Consider the following 16,366-nt stretch of genomic DNA (forward strand, 5'->3'; position numbering starts at 1 on the left):
AGACAAACCGAAAATGAGATGAGGATTGAAAAATCATCTTTATTACTCTTGGAGTTGGGAGTCTCCAGCTTCTCCTCCCCCCAGCACAATTGCAGCTCCCACCATATCCATCTGGGGCACAGATGAAGCCACAGGTCAGTTACTGGACAGCTCGCAGGCCTCTGGTGGGAGGAGGGAGAAGAGAAGAGGATGGAAAGGAAGGAACTCCAGGGAGAAAAGCAAGGTTGGTGGTAATGGGGTGGAGGAGAATGCATTCCCGCTTTTCCTCGCATCAAAGAAGGGGTCCCTGAGGCCCTTTTCCCTATGTGTCTAAACCCCTGCCCCTTTTATCCACTGCAAACTCAAGAAACCTCTCTTTTGAGTAGCCCAGAGCCCATCCTGGCTCCCTCAGGTGACACCACACCTCTTGGCCACATCCTTCTGGTGCCATCACAGCCTATGACACAAATGGAGGTGTCAGCACAGCCACTCTAATGATGTCAGCCTTTGACCATGCCCTCCAGTGCCATCACTTGAGTCCCTTTCAGCCGGCACCTGCAGAAGACTTGGTGAGTCCTAGTCCTCTTTTGTGGGACTTTACCCCCTCACCTTGATTCCTGGGAGTCCGTAAGAAGGCCTTGAAATCCAGGCAGGAGGTCAGGGACTGGAATTCCTCCACGCACTTCTCAGGAGGGTGTGGTGAGCGATCTGGAAGAGCAGGGCAGGGCCAGGCCCATCAAAGTCCCAGTTTCTCAGTACCTCCCTGGTGAGGACCTCATGGAAGCAGCACCCAGCCCTTCCTGGGATGATATCATAGGGCCCAGGGTGAGAGGCTCTCCTGCTCTTCTGTTGTTTCTCTCCAACCCTTCCTGCCTGGCATCCCCACTCACTGTAGAGGAGGAAGCGCTGGTAACCCTGGCCTGACTCTTTCAGCATGATTCCACCTGGGCATGAGCTGGAGAAGAGCTTGGTCTTCATGTCAGGGCGGCCTGTTGGGGCAGGTATTTGCGGGGGAGAGTGTGTGAGGACAGAGATGCAAAACCAAGCAAGCCCAGGGGACTTGGGGAGGGTGAGGGCTGGAGAGAACCTACCTTCAGTTCTGAGATCTGTGCTCCCCTCAGTCAGGTGGTAGATCCATTTCCGGGGCACACAGAGCCCATTTTTCCTACAGAAGTGGTGGCAAGGACGAAAGACTGAGTGACACCCCAGCCACACAGTACCAGCCTCTATTCCATCTTATTTCTCTTTGAAGCCTGGGTCCCCTTGGGTTTCAGGCTACCAAGGGACAGGTGGTTAGGCCCATCTCTCTTCAGAGGGAAACTAATAGAACTGTTGAACTCAGTGGGCCAAAAACAGTGGATATCCCAAAGAGCCTAGCTCTTTGTGGGTGGGTGCTCATATTTTGGGCAGAGACTGCACCTCCTGGTGCCTCTGCCTCCTCACCACTCACATGCGGATGGTAGCACGAAGCTGGAGCTTCATGGGCGCAGAGCCTGTAGCCATGTTGAAGACAATGTTGTCCACAGGGTCAAAAGTCACCAACTCCTCCTTGGTGGGAGCTGCCCCTGCGATAAAGTACCACCTGCCCAGGTGTGGCTCTGGGAACTGCAGAGAACGAGAGGATCAGAAGAGGGTGGGTCCCCACTACAGGGTCCATTCAACCTCTTCATCACCACTCTTAAGATGGCAGGACTTAGCAGTGGAGTGGCAGCTGCTTTTTTCCAATGAAGGGTTGGGTTATGACAGGAAGTCATTAAGCGACTTTTCCTTTGTAGCCCCCTCAATCAACCTGAGTAACCACCCACCTCCCAATTCTACCATGTCTCCGCATTGATGGCCACAGTACTAATTTTTTTTTTTTTTTACTTGTTCTTGCATTCATTATGTTAATACACCCTTTCTCCCTTCCTTTCCCAGCATGGCTTCTGGTCATCCAAGGCCACCCACCCAAGTCTCTCAGAGGCCCCACCATCAGCTTCTCCCATTCTCAGTCCATACCTCTTTCCCATCCACTCCCTGAGTTGTCAGCTGACTGTACTCAGGGCACTGGTAGATGGCGTTAAGGAGAATACCACAGAGGTAGAGCAGAGCTGCCCATATTTGGTGGACCATCTTCAGGCAGGAGGGAGCTGGTGCTCTTCGTGAAGTGGCTGGTGCCTTAACTGCTCTTTCTCCCCCTGCTAGTTATTCAGTCCACTCTGCTTCCAGCCCCCTTGCCTCGACCCTTGACCCTTTCACCTGCTAATGAGTAACTTCAACCTTGTTTTCCAACCCAAGCCTGGATTACCTACAGTGTTTGGGCCTTCCTCCCCCTCTTCTAGATGCCATCACTCCATAATATACCCTGGCATGTCCAGGGTCTCAGGAATTATGAGAGCTGAGCCCTCTAGGTATAAGCCTGTGGTGTTTCAACACATATCTGTGCTGGATATCTGCTCTGTTGCACAGATATCTGAAGAGAGGTGAACTGATTCTTTTCATTCATTCACCCAGCAAACTGTTGTGAGTCCCAGCTGTTTGCCCAGCTAAGCCCTAGAGACATAAAAATGAATGACAGTCGCTGGCCTTGAGAGCAGTAAAAAAAAAAAAAAAAACAAACTAGTTGTGTAAACAAAACAAATCCTTGCAGTACACAGCCTGGTAAGTTCTTTAGGACAGGCCCCCAGGTGCTGGGGCCTGGTGAATGGGAGGCCTCGCTGAAATTTGTAATTAGGGAAACAATCTGAACACCCCTGAGAAAAGTTCACTGACACGAGCTCATTCACTCAACATTTATTACCAGAAGGAAGAGGTTGTATCAGTAAAGGTTGGAGGATAGATACTGGTGTTAGGCAGAGTTAGGCAGAGTGCAAACCCTAACTCCACTATTTGTTAGATCTTGAACAATTTTATTAATCTCTATGCCTGTTTTTTTTCACTTGTAAAATGATCAAATCATCAGTCTCATAGGATTAAAAGAGATAATGCACATAAAGCCCTTAGCAAAGGCCTGCACGTGGTTAAGTCCAAAGTAAATATTCACTATAATTAATGTTTGTAAAGGCCCTTATTACAGTTTCAAGTGGGCTATAGGTTCTCAAATAATAGTCCGTAAAGAATTGTCAAGAGGCACTCATTGGATAGTGCCAAGTGGGTGGAGCAATTAATGCAATGAGAGAGAGATGGGGCTTCCTTAATAGATTATGTATAAACCACAGACTGCCAAAAAATTTCTGAGAGGTGAGGCTTGCTATGGGTTTGCGACTTAGTTAAAAGAACCAAGTTTGGGTGATGGGTATATGAGGGCCCCTTATAACATTTGGGGGTAATGTTTGCCATTTTTTTTTAAATAGATTTTGACAGAGAGAGACACAGCGAGAGAGGGAACACAAGCAGGGGGAGGGGGAGTGGGAGAGGGAGAGGGAGAGGGAGAAGCAGGCTCCCCGCCAAGCAGGGAGCCCGATGCGGGGCTCGATCCCAGGACCCTGGGATCATGACCCCAGCCGAAGGCAGACGCTTAACGACTGAGCCACCCAGGCGCCCCCGTTTGCCATTTTTTGTAATAATAAAAAGCAAATATATATAAAATACAACAATTTATAGGGGCAGTAAAGTAGAAGTGCTTGACCCGGGGTCTGGTAGGCCTGGACTTGTCAGTTCTGCCACTTACTTTCGCCTAAGTGTACTTCCCTATAAAATGGATGTAATAACTATCTCAGGTGTTGAAAGGCTTTTAAATGGGGCAGTACGCAAAATCCTGAGCAATTTGGCTAGCACAAACCAAGGTGCTCGCTGAACAGGTGTTTAGTAGAACTCTTAACTGAAACAGTACTGGGACCTGGGTAGAAACTACGAATCCCAGAAAGGCTGTGGGCACCGGGGACAGGCAGTCCCGCAGCCACGGGTCTAGGAGAAGTTGCAGCGCCGCGGGGCGAGGGCGGGGGCGGGGCGCGACTGCCCAGTCCGCCGGTCGACCCCGGCCAGCGGAAGCCCTGCGGTGGCCCTTTCAATAGCCCAGGATCGGACTCTTGAGCTTCGGTCCAGTCTGACTTCATTCGCTCCCAATTCCCAAACTTGGAGGCGCCCTTTCTGACGAAAGTCCTGAAAAGCAGTAAATCCTTAGTTGCTCCAGAACATGGCGTATCCTCCCGGCCGCACACCGCCGGCAAGGAACATGGCGCCCACACCCCGCCAAACGCCCACCGGGCAGCACCGAGATCAGCCCCAGCGACGCGACGGCACACCCAGGTAGCTCGCGAACCACCTCCAACCGCCTAAAGAAAGGATGACTTCCGGAGGCGCCGAAAGAGTAGAGCTGCGAGGGCCAGAGTGAGAAGACAGAATTTTAGGAGGCCAGCACAGTGCCGCCTCAAATTCTCTGCCGGCCAAGACTTTAACACAGATTAATGAGGAACAATCCCCAGGCCCCAAACTCCCAAGAGGCACAAACTGTCCAAAGCCTCTCGAGGTATAGAGTCTCATCTGGTAATTATTTTCAGGCATTTATAGTAGCCACCTCAACCTCCCACGGCTCAAGCGCGTGCACAGAAGTGAACAGTGTTGGGGGGGGTGGGGAGGTGCCTAAGAGTGTACGCATGCGTCGTGCAACGCACGCAGGCGCAGTACGGTCCCCCGGGCGACGGCGGTGGCGGCTCCTCGGGGTGCTCGGCTCCCTCCCATCCAGGCCGGCCCCGGCCCGTCTAGCCCCAAGGAACTCACTGTTTGGGGCCGCGAACTTCCTCGTGGTGCCCCACAAGAGTAAAGCTTGGGGGCCTGAGGGGAGCCGGAAGTACCGCCTAGCGATCCCCAAATACTATCGGGGAAACGGAAGTGGCCATCGGTGGCAAGTTGGGGGAGACCGGAAGTGACGGTACCGTGGGGAGCTCGGGGGCGGAGCCCGGGGTGGTGGTATTGGTAGTGGTGGGGTGTGTGTGTGTGTGTGTGTGTGTGTGTGTGTGTGTGTGTGTGTGTCTCTGTCTCTGTCTGTCTGTGTCTGGTGTGTGTTGGTTGCGCCGCTCTGCTGGAGCATCGAGGGAAGGCGGAAGAGGGGGGCAGTGAGCTAGCCAGTCTGGCCCCCCGTGAGTGTCCGTCGTCTCGGGTCTGTCGTGACTTAGGCGGGTTCGATGGGCGTGGCCTGGCGCGCGTGCGCGAAACCACTGTCTCCGCAGAGTCTGGCGCGACCCCCGTTCTCGTGTGTTCCCCAGGGTTTGCCGACCTTTGGGGCGTTTGTCGTATCGCGACTGGTGATGACACTGGTCTCCTGTTTCCTACATTCCCGGCTTCCTAGCCTGACTGGCCCTCCCTTACTGTGATTGGCATTGTGGAGCCCCTCCCATCTCCCCGTTCTCCAGCTCCTTGTGCCGTCGATCTCCTTGCCCTTTGTGTTTCTCTCCCCGCGCCCCGGAATCAGAAGGGGGATGGGGGCGGGTGTGAGTGTGTGTGCTTCTGTGGGAGAAACTCTTTAGGTATTAGGGCGGAGACTCAGGCCGGGGAGGCTTCCGGGTATATAAAATCTGCTTTGGGCGACAGCAGGCCTCCCTCCCTCTATTCTTCCTTAGAGAGCTGTCAGCCATGGAGCCCAGTGATAGTACCAGTACCACTACCAGTATGGAGGAGCCTGACAGCCTGGAGGTGCTGGTGAAGACCTTGGACTCTCAGACTCGGACCTTTATTGTGGGGGCCCAGGTGAGACCCTAGCACTTCTGGAAGACACCCATTAATTCTTCCTCTTACAGGCCCCTTATTCTGAGAGAAGAGCCTGATTTTTTTGGTCCTCGAATCTTTTTTCATTGGTTCCTTTGTTCGTATTTTAGACAGGACATTTTCTGGTCTTTCTCGTTGAGTAAGAAGGTATGGCTTCGGTTGAATGAGGCAGATTTTGTTCTGCCTTTTTCCACCTTGATAGAATTCAGTGCAGAGGGAAATGTGGAGGAAGGAGGAATCTGTATGCCATTATCATGAGCGAACCCCAGCCCAAAGGGACAGACATGGATTGTGCCTTTGGGAAGGGAAACAGAACAGAGATCCAAAACTCGAGTCTTAAAAATAAAAATTAATCAGGTCTGTATTATGTTTTTAAAGGTTAGAAATCAGAGCCTGTAGCGCAGGTAGGTCCCTAGCAGACTGTTGAGTGGAATTAACTAGTATCTGTGGCATAATTTGAATCTTTTGATTTTAATGCCAGAGACACAGCTGTCTGTACCATTAGTTCCTGTGGTACTTGGAGACAGAATTATGAGGGGTTGGTTCATAGCTTTTAAAACGTATACAAAAAACTGTATAGGCTTTTGTGACTAGACGTACATAAACAATTTGGTACTTCCCAGGACTCACTTGTCCAGTTAGGAAAGTGTTTGTTATTTTCTTTCTTCGCCGTTAAGTCTTCCTTAGCTTGACTTTCCACTCTCCCTTCCTTGTCGTTGCTTTTATCTTTGAGATTGCAGAGTTGTATCATTTTGTGTTTGGGGAGGGGTCACTGGTATCTGTAGACACACATTCCTTTGGGAGCCAGGGGGAGAAGGGAATGCCAATTAGCTTTTCTGTGTCTCAGCCACATAATTTTTTTCTGGGCACATGACTTGAAGTTTGTTAACACTTATTGTTTGTCTTGACAGGGGTAAACAGGTTTTGGTTTGGGGCTTTGTACAATAATTACCTCACAAGACAAATGGGTAGTGATGTTACGATTGGGTGGTTTTTACTCCTCACTCCCAAAAGTCAGTTGTCGCCCTTCCATCGTTCCCCTTTTCCTACATTCGCTGATAGTTCTTGGTCTCTCTTTGCTTGTAGATGAATGTAAAGGAGTTTAAAGAGCACATTGCTGCTTCTGTCAGCATTCCCTCTGAGAAACAGCGGCTCATTTATCAGGGACGAGTTCTGCAGGATGATAAGAAGCTCCAGGAATACAGTAAGTTTGGGGGAGGCAGTTCAGAGGTTGAGGGATGAGCTGAGGGTTTGGGCTTACTTGATCGTATAATGCTTTGGTGTGTATCTTTTTTTTCTGCAGATGTTGGGGGAAAGGTTATTCACCTGGTGGAGCGGGCTCCTCCTCAGACACAGCTCCCTTCTGGGGCATCTTCTGGGATAGGGTCTGCCTCAGCCACCCATGGTGGAGGACCCCCACCTGGTACTCGGGGCCCTGGGGCCTCTGTTCATGACCGGAATGCCAACAGCTATGTCATGGTTGGAACCTTCAACCTTCCTGTAAGCTTGTGTTCCACATAGGCCAGTTTTTGTGGGGAAGGGTGGTTTGGTTGTGGTAATAGCAGAGAGCTCATAAAGACAGATGTTTCGGTCTTTAGATTGGGTTTCCAGGTCCCTGAGGTCTGATATGGCCTCAGTCTTTGAGAAAAAGGGTGGGGCTCCAGAAAATGAGTTGGAGGTGTGGGGGCCTTAGGTAATTTGGCTTCTCCCAGAGCAACTTCCCTTACCCTTTTCCCAGAGTGACGGCTCTGCTGTGGATGTTCACATCAACATGGAACAGGCCCCGATTCAGGTATCACGGGCCTGGGAGGGTCAGGGAAGGGGATCTGGGAGAAGGAGGCCATGAGGTGGGGCGGCGGGGGCGGGGGCTGGCTGAGGAGCCAGCTGGGACCTGATTCAGTGGGTGGTAGAGTTCATGGCTTCGTCTCAGACATATCCTCATTTTATGTTTTTTATCATATAGAGTGAGCCCCGAGTACGGCTGGTGATGGCTCAGCACATGATCAGGGATATACAGACCTTACTATCCCGGATGGAGGTCAGTGGGCAGGGCTGGCTAGGGTCTGTCTTATCTTTTCATTCTTCCTTACCGTTCTATGTCTGCCTGGCAGCGAAGGCATGACTGGCCATATCAGCCGGATCCTTCCTGCCTAATCTGGTCTCTTCTCTGCAATCTTCACTCTTTGGGGCAGAAAAAATGTCTTTGTCGAGCTCTCTTGTCCCTGCCAATCCTCTGGGTGCCTGGTATCTGGGAAGTTTGTTGCCGACTTATCAGATAACTTTTTTTTTTAAAGATTTTATTTATTTATTTAATTGACGGAAGAGAGACAGCGAGAGAGGGAACACAAGCAGGGGGAGTGGGAGAGGGAGAAGCAGGTTTCCTGCTGAGCAGAGACCCTGATGCGGGGCTCGATTCCAGGACGCTGGGATCATGACCTGAGCTGAAGGCAGTCGCTTAACAAACTGAGCCACCCAGGCGCCCCTTACCAGATAACTCTTGTGGCTTCTTTTTTCAATTACAGAAGCAGCCTGTGCTTTTTTAGTTTTTTTTTTTTTTTTTTTAAGATTTCATTTATTTATTTGACAGACACGGCGAGAGAGGGAACACAAGCAGGGGGAGTGGGAGAGGGAGAAGCAGGCTTCCCGTGGAGCAGGGAGCCCGATGCGGGGCTCGATCCCACAACCCTGGGATCATGACCTGAGCTGAAGGCAGATGCTTAACCACTGAGCCACCCAGGCGCCCTGTGCTTTTTTAGTTTCTTAGTTACTGTCTGATGCTGAGATGTCCCAGTTCCGTTAGTTTGCGTTGTGACTGTAGCATGTGATGTTTTTTATTCTTCTAGCGGTGGTTTAGGGAACCATCATTTCTTTATTGTGTTAGTAACTCTCAAGCATCACAGGTTATTTATTATGCATCTTGTTTAAGTGCAGTGCTGGTTGCTGGGGAGTCAGAGAGACAGGTGCAAGGCCCTGCCTTCAGGAGCCTAGTTAGAGCTCCTTCTCCACTCGTTCTCCGTTGATCTGAGTAATCTGCAGCAGTCTCATCCTGCCTTTGGTATCCTGAATCTCTCCCCTTCAGTGTCGAGGGGGACCCCAAGCACAGCATAGTCAGCCGCCCGCACAGACGCCGACTGTGGCCCCGGAGCCTGTCGCCTTGAGCTCTCAAACATCAGAACCAGTCGAAAGCGAAGTGCCTCCTCGGGAGCCCATGGAGGCGGAAGAAGTGGAGGAGCGTGTCCCAGCCCAGAGCCCAGAACTCACCCCTTCTGGCCCAGCCCCTGTTGGCCCAACACCTGCCCCAGAGACAAATGCGCCCAAGTGAGAACCCGAGGGACGCTTTGGGAGGGGGGTGAGGGATCCTCAGTGAAGTATGAGAGCCGGGAAGGGGACGATGGGAGAAGGGGCCCGCTGGGCATTCTTACCTGTAGGGTTAGCCTGGTGGGGCAGAGAGAGGCTCTGGACCAGCCGAACGAGGTTAGGGCCGGCAGTGGAGCCGGAAGCACTGCTGTCCCTGGGGCAAGGAAATCCAAGTGGTGGTTCCTGAGCCCAATCCAGACTCTCTTCCCCGAGTTCACATGGGCGGCGTTTCTTCCTTCAGCGTTCGTTCCCTGCCATCATAGGGATGGGGTTGTGTGGCGGGGAAGGCGGAAACAGATGTTTTCTTCTTCTTGTCTTCTCGTGGGTGCAGGTGAAGGATGGATGTTCTGCTGGTCCCAGGAGGGATTGGGCCAGGTGTCTGGGGAGCTGCGGAGAGACAGGGCATTGTAGTCTAGGTCAGCTGGGAGGCTGGGGATCTGAGGAGAGCCTCTGCTCACTGCCTCTTGGGGTCGCCCACAGCCATCCTTCACCTGCGGAGTACGTCGAAGTGCTCCAGGAGCTCCAGCGGCTGGAGAGCCGCCTTCAGCCCTTCCTGCAGCGCTACTACGAGGTTCTGGGTGCCGCTGCCACCACGGACTACAATAACAACGTGAGTGCCACCCGCCCCCTCACCCCCGGCGTGTCCCACAGGGAGCGGGCTGGAATGCAGCTAGCTAACCCTTCCGCCCCCCCCCCCCCAAAAATGACATTGTCTGCAACGGAATGAGTTCTCTGTAGACTTGTCTACTGTTTTTCTTTCTCGATCTCTTGAGTGAGTCGTTCAGGAAGCTTACATAGAGTGAGGGAAAAGAGTGGATGATGACGTGCTGATTTTCTGGGGTCTGTTGTGGTAGGGAACTTTGTACATATGTGCAGTGGAAATTATTTGCCCAGACTGGGCCTACCCGGAAGCTTCCCAGGCTATGCTTAAAGGTGTAGAGAGTACAGCGTTCTTCAGGGCTGTTACTGCTTTTGTTACCGAGGTTCATTCCAGCCTAATAGGTGTTTGCCTTTCTGTGCTCGGCCCCGGCGGGGGGGGGACAGCAAGAGGGCCGTGAAGAGGACCAGCGCTTGATCAACTTGGTGGGGGAGAGTCTGCGGCTGCTGGGCAACACCTTCGTGGCCCTGTCTGACCTGCGCTGCAATCTGGCCTGTGCGCCCCCGCGACACCTGCACGTGGTTCGGCCCATGTCGCACTACACCACCCCCATGGTGCTTCAGCAGGCAGCCATCCCCATCCAGGTGGGTCGGGGGAGCCTGGAGGGCCAGACACGCGGGGCTGTTGGTGGAACGACCCAGAGTAGCTATCGGGCTTGAAGCGAGAAGGGGTGGGCTTTGGGAATACAAAGGGATGGAGAATGGGGAGGCTGAAGGAGTTTGTCTCGGGGTGCCCTGGGTTAGGCTCTTGTTTTCCTCACTCCTGCCTCATCTGTCTCCTCCAGATCAACGTGGGAACCACTGTGACCATGACGGGGAATGGGACTCGGCCCCCCCCGGCTGCCAGTGCGGAGGCAGCTCCCCCTGGTCCTGGGCAGGCCTCGTCCCTGGCTCCCACTTCTACCACTGTCGACTCCTCAACCGAGGGGGTTCCCCCGCCAGGGCCGGCTCCCCCCCCGACCACCAGCCACCCGAGGGTCATCCGGATTTCCCACCAGAGTGTGGAACCCGTGGTCATGATGCACATGAACATCCAAGGTGAGTTAGGGCCAGTCGTCGGTAGAGCAGAGGTGCACGACGCGGGAGGTGGGGTGGGCGTGGAGGTCTGAGAGCGAGGGTGGGGAGGGGAGAAGCCAGGGCCGGCTGCCAGAGGAGAGGAACCAGGGCAGAAGCTTTAGTCGGCCCGTGTGGGGAGGGACAGGAGGGACTGCTTGTCCCTGCAGATTGATGTGCGTGGCGAAGGGAGTGCCTCCTCCCTGTCCAGATGGAAGGAAAAGCCGGCTTTCTGGTGGGGGGAGTAGCGCCCTGAAGGATGCTGGTCTCAGGAGGATACAGTTAGGCCTTGGCCCCGCCTGTCTCAGGGCCACTCTTTCTGTCTCCCTGCCCAGATTCTGGCACACAGCCCGGTGGAGTTCCGAGTGCTCCCACTGGCCCCCTAGGACCCCCTGGTCATGGCCAGACCCTGGGTAAGAGTGAGGGCATATCAGAGCAGGCTGAGCTCTGGGTAGACAAGGGGTAGGGCCGAGTGGGTGGGTTGAAGGGGGTCCAGGTTCAAGGTTACATCAGACCCGCCCCCCAGGCTCCACCCTCATCCAGCTGCCCTCCCTGCCCCCTGAGTTCATGCACGCCGTCGCCCACCAGATCACTCACCAGGCCATGGTGGCAGCTGTTGCCTCCGCGGCCGCAGGTAATGACCCGGGAGGGGAAGCTTGGGAGGTGGGGCACGGTCCATGGTGGTGGGTGCCGTTGGCTGGCGGGCTGGGGCCCAGCCCTCAGCCCTCCTCGGTCTCTCCCCCACTGCTACCCACAGGACAGCAGGTGCCAGGCTTCCCGACAGCTCCCACTCGGGTGGTGATTGCCAGGCCCACCCCTCCACAGGCTCGGCCTTCCCATCCTGGGGGGCCCCCCATCTCGGGTACTCTAGTGAGTAAGGGTGGAGGAGTTCTGGTGGGGGAGAGTCTGCGGAGAGGGTCCCGTGGTGGGGAGTGGACAGGGCAGGACTGAAAGCCTCTCCTCTCTCGGTTCAGCAGGGCACCGGGCTGGGTACCAATGCCTCTTTGGCCCAGATGGTGAGCGGCCTTGTGGGGCAGCTTCTGATGCAGCCCGTTCTCGTGGGTGAGTCCTTGCTCCCGCCCACCTCCCACTGCAGGGAGGGCCACAGCCCTGGAGGCCGATGCTCCTCTCTTCACGGCCGCTCCCCGGTTCTGTGCATGGGTCCTTTGTCCTTGCTTTCCTGGCGGGGAGAGCGGGATGGAAATGCCGGGGCATCTCGTTTTTCCTTAGAGTTCACCTTGTCTCTTTCTGTCTGTCCAGCTCAGGGGACCCCAGGAATGGCTCCACCTGCGGCCCCCGCCACTGCTTCAGCTAGTGCCGGGACCACCAACACTGCTACCACAGCCGGCCCTGCCCCCGGGGGGCCTGCCCAGCCTCCGCCCCCTCAGCCCTCCGCAGCTGACCTGCAGTTCTCGCAGCTCCTGGGGAGCCTGCTGGGTCCTGCAGGGCCCGGGGCTGGGGGGCCCGGCGTGGCTTCTCCTACCATCACAGTGGCGATGCCTGGCGTCCCCGCCTTCCTGCAGGGCATGACTGACTTTCTGCAGGTGGGTGGCTGGATTGCTCTTCAGCTTCAGCCTCCCTTTCCTTGGGCCCAGCCAGGCGCTGGTGTCTCGTTGCTATGATCTCTCTGCTGGGTTCCAGCGTCCGGGGGCCTAGCGGTGGGAGGGGGCCCCAGGGCTTCACTGACACCCCAGCGCCCCCCCTCCACGGTTTTGGAGAAGAGGAAGATGAGGCTGTGAAGGCAGAGTAGCCCGCATTGCTGCTTTCTGACCTCACCCGTTCAGAGGGAGACGGGCTGGCGCTCTCCATCTTCAGGCTCCTTCTGGTTTGTGCCTTTCTGGTGTCTTGTCCCCGCTCTCAGCTTGTCTTCCGTGGTGTGTTCCTTCTCTGTCTGCTAGGCGACACAGACGGCGCCTCCGCCCCCTCCGCCGCCCCCGCCCCCGGCCCCGGCCCCCGAGCAGCAGACCATGCCCCCACCGGGGTCCCCTTCTGCTGGCGCAGGGAGCCCTGGAGGCCTGGGTCTTGAGAGCCTGTCGCCGGAGTTTTTTACCTCCGTGGTGCAGGGTGTGCTGAACTCCCTGCTGGGCTCCCTGGGGGCCCGGGCCGGCAGCAGCGAGAGTATCGCCGCTTTCATCCAGCGCCTCAGTGGGTCCAGCAACATCTTCGAGCCTGGGGCTGATGGGGCCCTCGGTGAGCGAGTCGGGGAACGGGGCCGGGGGGGGGGGCGATGGCCTCTATTGGGGGTGTTGCCGAGGCAGAATGAGGCCGACGGGCTGGTGGTGGGCGGGCAGGCCAGGTGGTGAAGGCCACTGCTGACTTCGGCCCCTGTTCCTAGGATTCTTTGGGGCCCTGCTCTCTCTTCTGTGCCAGAACTTTTCCATGGTGGACGTGGTGATGCTCCTTCACGGCCATTTTCAGCCCCTGCAGCGGCTTCAGCCCCAGCTGCGATCCTTTTTCCACCAGCACTACCTGGGTGGCCAAGAGCCCACACCTGGCAACATACGGGTAAGTGAAGACCCTGGGTCTCAGAGCGCTCCTGCTTAGCTTCCGTTTCTTCTTCCTAACTCTGTTTATCTGTCAGCTAAAGTCACGATGGCTCCAGCCCGAGCCCTGGACTTACTGGAGGTGGAGGGGAGGGCAGTTGTCTCAAGGGCTGGGGCCTGGGCCTGAACTTGTGCTGCTTCCCCTTAGACGGCAACCCACACGTTGATCACGGGCCTGGAAGAATACGTGCGGGAGAGTTTTGTGAGTAACCTTCCCCGTTCTTTGTGTCCGGCTGTGGTCGGGGTGGCTGCCGTTCTCCTGCGTTCTCGATCCTAGTCCCTCAGGGTTCCTGAGTTGGGGGTCTTTGCGTGTCTTGTTTTTCAGTCTCTGGTGCAGGTTCAGCCCGGCGTGGACATCATCCGGACAAACCTGGAGTTTCTCCAAGAGCAGTTCAACAGCATCGCTGCCCACGTGCTGCACTGCACAGGTCAGGGGCGGGCCCGCAGGGCGGCAGGTGTCGGGGGGTGTTAGAGGTGCAGGGCTGCCGGGTGCCAGTGTCCCCTCCTCACGTCTTGCCCACAGACAGTGGATTTGGGGCCCGTTTGCTGGAGTTGTGTAACCAGGGCCTGTTTGAATGCCTGGCCCTCAACCTGCACTGCTTGGGGGGACAGCAAATGGAACTTGCCGCAGTCATCAATGGCCGAATTGTAAGCACCACCCAGCCCAGTCCTCCGATCTCCAGCCTTTTGTTTTCTTAGGGTTCCATGCTCTCTGCTATCCTGCAGTTCTTGTTTTGCTTTGCTTCTCCAAACTGCCACCCTTTACTCTTTGATACTTTTCAAGAGCCGGTTGAGGATGTTGTGTTCCAAGGCTGCTTTTTGTCCTCAGCGTCGCATGTCTCGCGGGGTGAACCCATCCTTGGTGAGCTGGCTGACCACCATGATGGGACTGAGGCTTCAGGTGGTTCTGGAGCACATGCCCGTGGGCCCTGACGCCATCCTCAGATATGTTCGCAGGGTCGGTGACCCCCCCCAGGTAAGGGCCCCGATGGGCTCTGGGGTCCGGCGACTTGGGGGAACTGGACAGGGACGCCTGAGAGGGCCTTTTGTGTTCTCCTTCTCTGTGCAATTTCGTAGCCACTTCCTGAGGAGCCGATGGAAGTTCAGGGCTCAGAGAGGACTTCCCCTGAGCCTCAGGTACCAGGGAGAGGTCGAGGGGCCAGACAACGGGGAGCGGAGGGCTGCGGGCAGGAGGGCTGGAGGCTGGGGCTGCCGGAGCCTGCATCTTCCCCGCTGTCTCACTCCCAGCGGGAGAATGCTTCCCCGGCCCCGGGCACGACGGCAGAAGAGGCCATGTCCCGAGGGCCACCTCCTGCTCCCGAGGGCGGCGGCTCCCGGGACGAACAGGACGGAGCTTCCGCGGAGACCGAGCCTTGGGCAGCCGCAGTGCCCCCAGTGAGTGTCGGGAGGTGAGCTGGGGGCCAAGGGCAGCCGGAAGTTGTGCCGGTTCCTCATCATCTCGTCCGTCCCCAGGAGTGGGTCCCGATTATCCAGCAGGACATTCAGAGCCAGCGGAAGGTGAAGCCGCAGCCCCCCCTGAGCGACGCCTACCTCAGTGGTATGCCTGCCAAGAGACGTAAGGTTGGTCTGCCTCTTCCCTGAGGAGCTCTTTATGCCCCTTCCCGTGCCGTGTTTAGAATCAAACTAGTTAGAGCCGGAAGGAATTCTTCCTACTTTCGTCCTGGGGCTGAGTGGACGAGGAAGCCTTCCTGGGACTCTCCCACAGTGGCGGCAGCACACCTCAGGCTAGCGCGTGCCAGCGCCGCTCTCCTCCCCCAGCCACCTGAGCCCCGGGTGCCCGTGTGGCCAGGGCCCGGTTCCGTGAGGGGGGGGCTTCCTCTCATGGACTAGCTAGCTCTGAGTGCCGGGTGGCGCGGCTCCTCCTGCCCCTCTTGCTTTGAAGAGCAAGTCCAGCACGCGCACATGCCCTCTCACCAGAGCCAGAGCCAACTCGGAAGGCCTTCCTGCGCTCAGAACCACCCGCGGGCTGGTTCCCTCCTCTCCACTAGCCTAGAAACTCAGTGGTTGGCTCCTGGAAAGGGTGAGCTGGGTGGTGGCACTGGATCTGACGTTGATCCCCTTTTCCCTCCCGACCCCCTGTCCCCCAGACGATGCAGGGTGAGGGCCCCCAGCTGCTGCTCTCAGAGGCCGTGAGCCGGGCAGCTAAGGCAGCCGGAGCTCGGCCCCTGACGAGCCCCGAGAGCCTGAGCCGGGACCTGGAGGCACCAGAGGTTCAGGAGAGCTACAGGCAGCAGGTGCCGCCGCCTTGAAGCAGAATAGGGATGGTCTAGTGGGAGGGGTCGGGCTAGGGCCCCTCTTTTCTGATCCCTTCAGAGACAAACTGGTCAGCCTGGGGCTACTACTTGATGTTTTTTAAAAGAGTTTTCTCCCTAGTGGCATCTGGGAAGGCTCCCGACAGTGTGGCTGGTGGGAAGTGCTAGCTCCTAAGGGACGGCCTTGCGTGCTCCCTGGGATCCCAGGGCCTTGGCCAGTGCCCCTCCAACCCGGTTGCGCGCTCTCTCTCTCTCTCTCTCTCTCTCTCTCTCTCTCTAGCTCCGGGCTGATATACAAAAGCGACTGCAGGAAGACCCCAACTACAGCCCCCAGCGCTTCCCTAATGCCCACCGGGCCTTTGCTGATGATCCCTAGCTCTTTGCTCTGTGGCCCTCCTTCCGCAGGGGACCATTTTCCCCCATCTTCCTTCACAGTATTTAAGAAATAAAAGTCAGATTTTCCTGGCTCTTTTGTCTGTAAGTTGTCTTTCTTAAGTCGTCGAAGTACTTCAGTCTTCTCTGAGCTTGTTTGAAACGAGTAGTTCCTAGGAGCCCGGCTGTGTGTTAATCCTTCCCGGCGAGCAGCCGCGCGTTGCCATGTTCTGTTCACGTGGCGCAGTGCTGAAACGAAGCCTGGCAACAGCGATCACGCACATGCATTTTACGCATATGTGAAAGAACGGAGTGCAGAGATGGCCCAAACCTATTTCTAGGCCAGCACAGAGCTCTCAAAACTATCCGATAAAAAACCATTTAACTTCCAAGCAGCTGCTGACCCGAATACAGTCTTAGCAGGACTAGCCAAGCTTGACAGCAGTGGCA

General features: G+C 56.0%; 2 protein-coding genes across 27 annotated transcripts; one reads left to right on the forward strand and one right to left on the reverse strand.

Annotated features, from left to right (window-relative positions):
- Nucleotides 1-19: 19 nt before the first annotated feature.
- Nucleotides 20-5,250, reverse strand: APOM (apolipoprotein M). Of its 4 annotated transcripts, XM_027603897.2 has the most exons (8): nt 4,678-4,819; nt 4,162-4,273; nt 1,978-2,511; nt 1,430-1,584; nt 1,071-1,144; nt 870-968; nt 589-687; nt 20-161 (listed from the first exon to the last, which is right to left on the reverse strand). In XM_027603897.2, exons 3-8 carry the CDS (start codon nt 2,089-2,091, stop codon nt 136-138), a joined length of 567 nt encoding a protein of 188 aa, XP_027459698.1. In that variant the 5' UTR covers nt 2,092-2,511; nt 4,162-4,273; nt 4,678-4,819; the 3' UTR covers nt 20-135. The 4 variants fall into 4 exon arrangements, with proteins under 4 accessions (XP_027459698.1, XP_027459701.1, XP_027459700.1 ...); XM_027603900.2 differs by lacking the exons at nt 1,978-2,511; nt 4,162-4,273; nt 4,678-4,819 and adding an exon at nt 5,174-5,250; XM_027603899.1 differs by lacking the exons at nt 1,978-2,511; nt 4,162-4,273 and having other exon boundaries at nt 4,678-4,810.
- Nucleotides 4,402-16,011, forward strand: BAG6 (BAG cochaperone 6). 23 transcript variants are annotated; one of them, XM_027603783.2, is made up of 26 exons: nt 4,403-4,426; nt 5,517-5,643; nt 6,748-6,865; nt 6,965-7,161; nt 7,400-7,453; nt 7,625-7,699; nt 8,741-8,979; nt 9,499-9,628; nt 10,063-10,260; nt 10,461-10,713; nt 11,037-11,141; nt 11,255-11,362; nt 11,486-11,598; nt 11,703-11,790; nt 11,989-12,272; nt 12,627-12,918; nt 13,064-13,233; nt 13,420-13,473; nt 13,597-13,699; nt 13,795-13,919; nt 14,101-14,247; nt 14,349-14,408; nt 14,520-14,666; nt 14,745-14,852; nt 15,380-15,526; nt 15,825-16,011. In XM_027603783.2, exons 2-26 carry the CDS (start codon nt 5,530-5,532, stop codon nt 15,918-15,920), a joined length of 3,525 nt encoding a protein of 1,174 aa, XP_027459584.1. In that variant the 5' UTR covers nt 4,403-4,426; nt 5,517-5,529; the 3' UTR covers nt 15,921-16,011. The 23 variants fall into 23 exon arrangements, with proteins under 23 accessions (XP_027459599.1, XP_027459588.1, XP_027459587.1 ...); XM_027603784.2 differs by having other exon boundaries at nt 11,706-11,790; XM_027603785.2 differs by having other exon boundaries at nt 11,064-11,141.
- The last annotated feature ends 355 nt before the right edge of the window (nt 16,012-16,366 follow it).

This window comes from Zalophus californianus, chromosome 7 (assembly GCF_009762305.2).
Source record: "Zalophus californianus isolate mZalCal1 chromosome 7, mZalCal1.pri.v2, whole genome shotgun sequence".
In the NCBI taxonomy this organism is placed as follows: domain Eukaryota; kingdom Metazoa; phylum Chordata; class Mammalia; order Carnivora; family Otariidae; genus Zalophus; species Zalophus californianus.

Excerpts from the sequence above, each read along its gene's own strand:
- APOM (XM_027603897.2), bottom strand. The coding sequence starts at position 2,091 with ATGGTCCACCAAATATGGGCAGCTCTGCTCTACCTCTGTGGTATTCTC. Across the intron at positions 1,585-1,977 it reads AGGGAGTGGATGGGAAAGAG|TTCCCAGAGCCACACCTGGG; the intron begins GTATGGACTGAG and ends CGTTCTCTGCAG. Across the intron at positions 969-1,070 it reads CACAGATCTCAGAACTGAAG|GCCGCCCTGACATGAAGACC; the intron begins GTAGGTTCTCTC and ends CTGCCCCAACAG.
- BAG6 (XM_027603783.2), top strand. The coding sequence starts at position 5,530 with ATGGAGCCCAGTGATAGTACCAGTACCACTACCAGTATGGAGGAGCCT. Across the intron at positions 5,644-6,747 it reads CCTTTATTGTGGGGGCCCAG|ATGAATGTAAAGGAGTTTAA; the intron begins GTGAGACCCTAG and ends CTTTGCTTGTAG. Across the intron at positions 11,363-11,485 it reads TGTTGCCTCCGCGGCCGCAG|GACAGCAGGTGCCAGGCTTC; the intron begins GTAATGACCCGG and ends TGCTACCCACAG.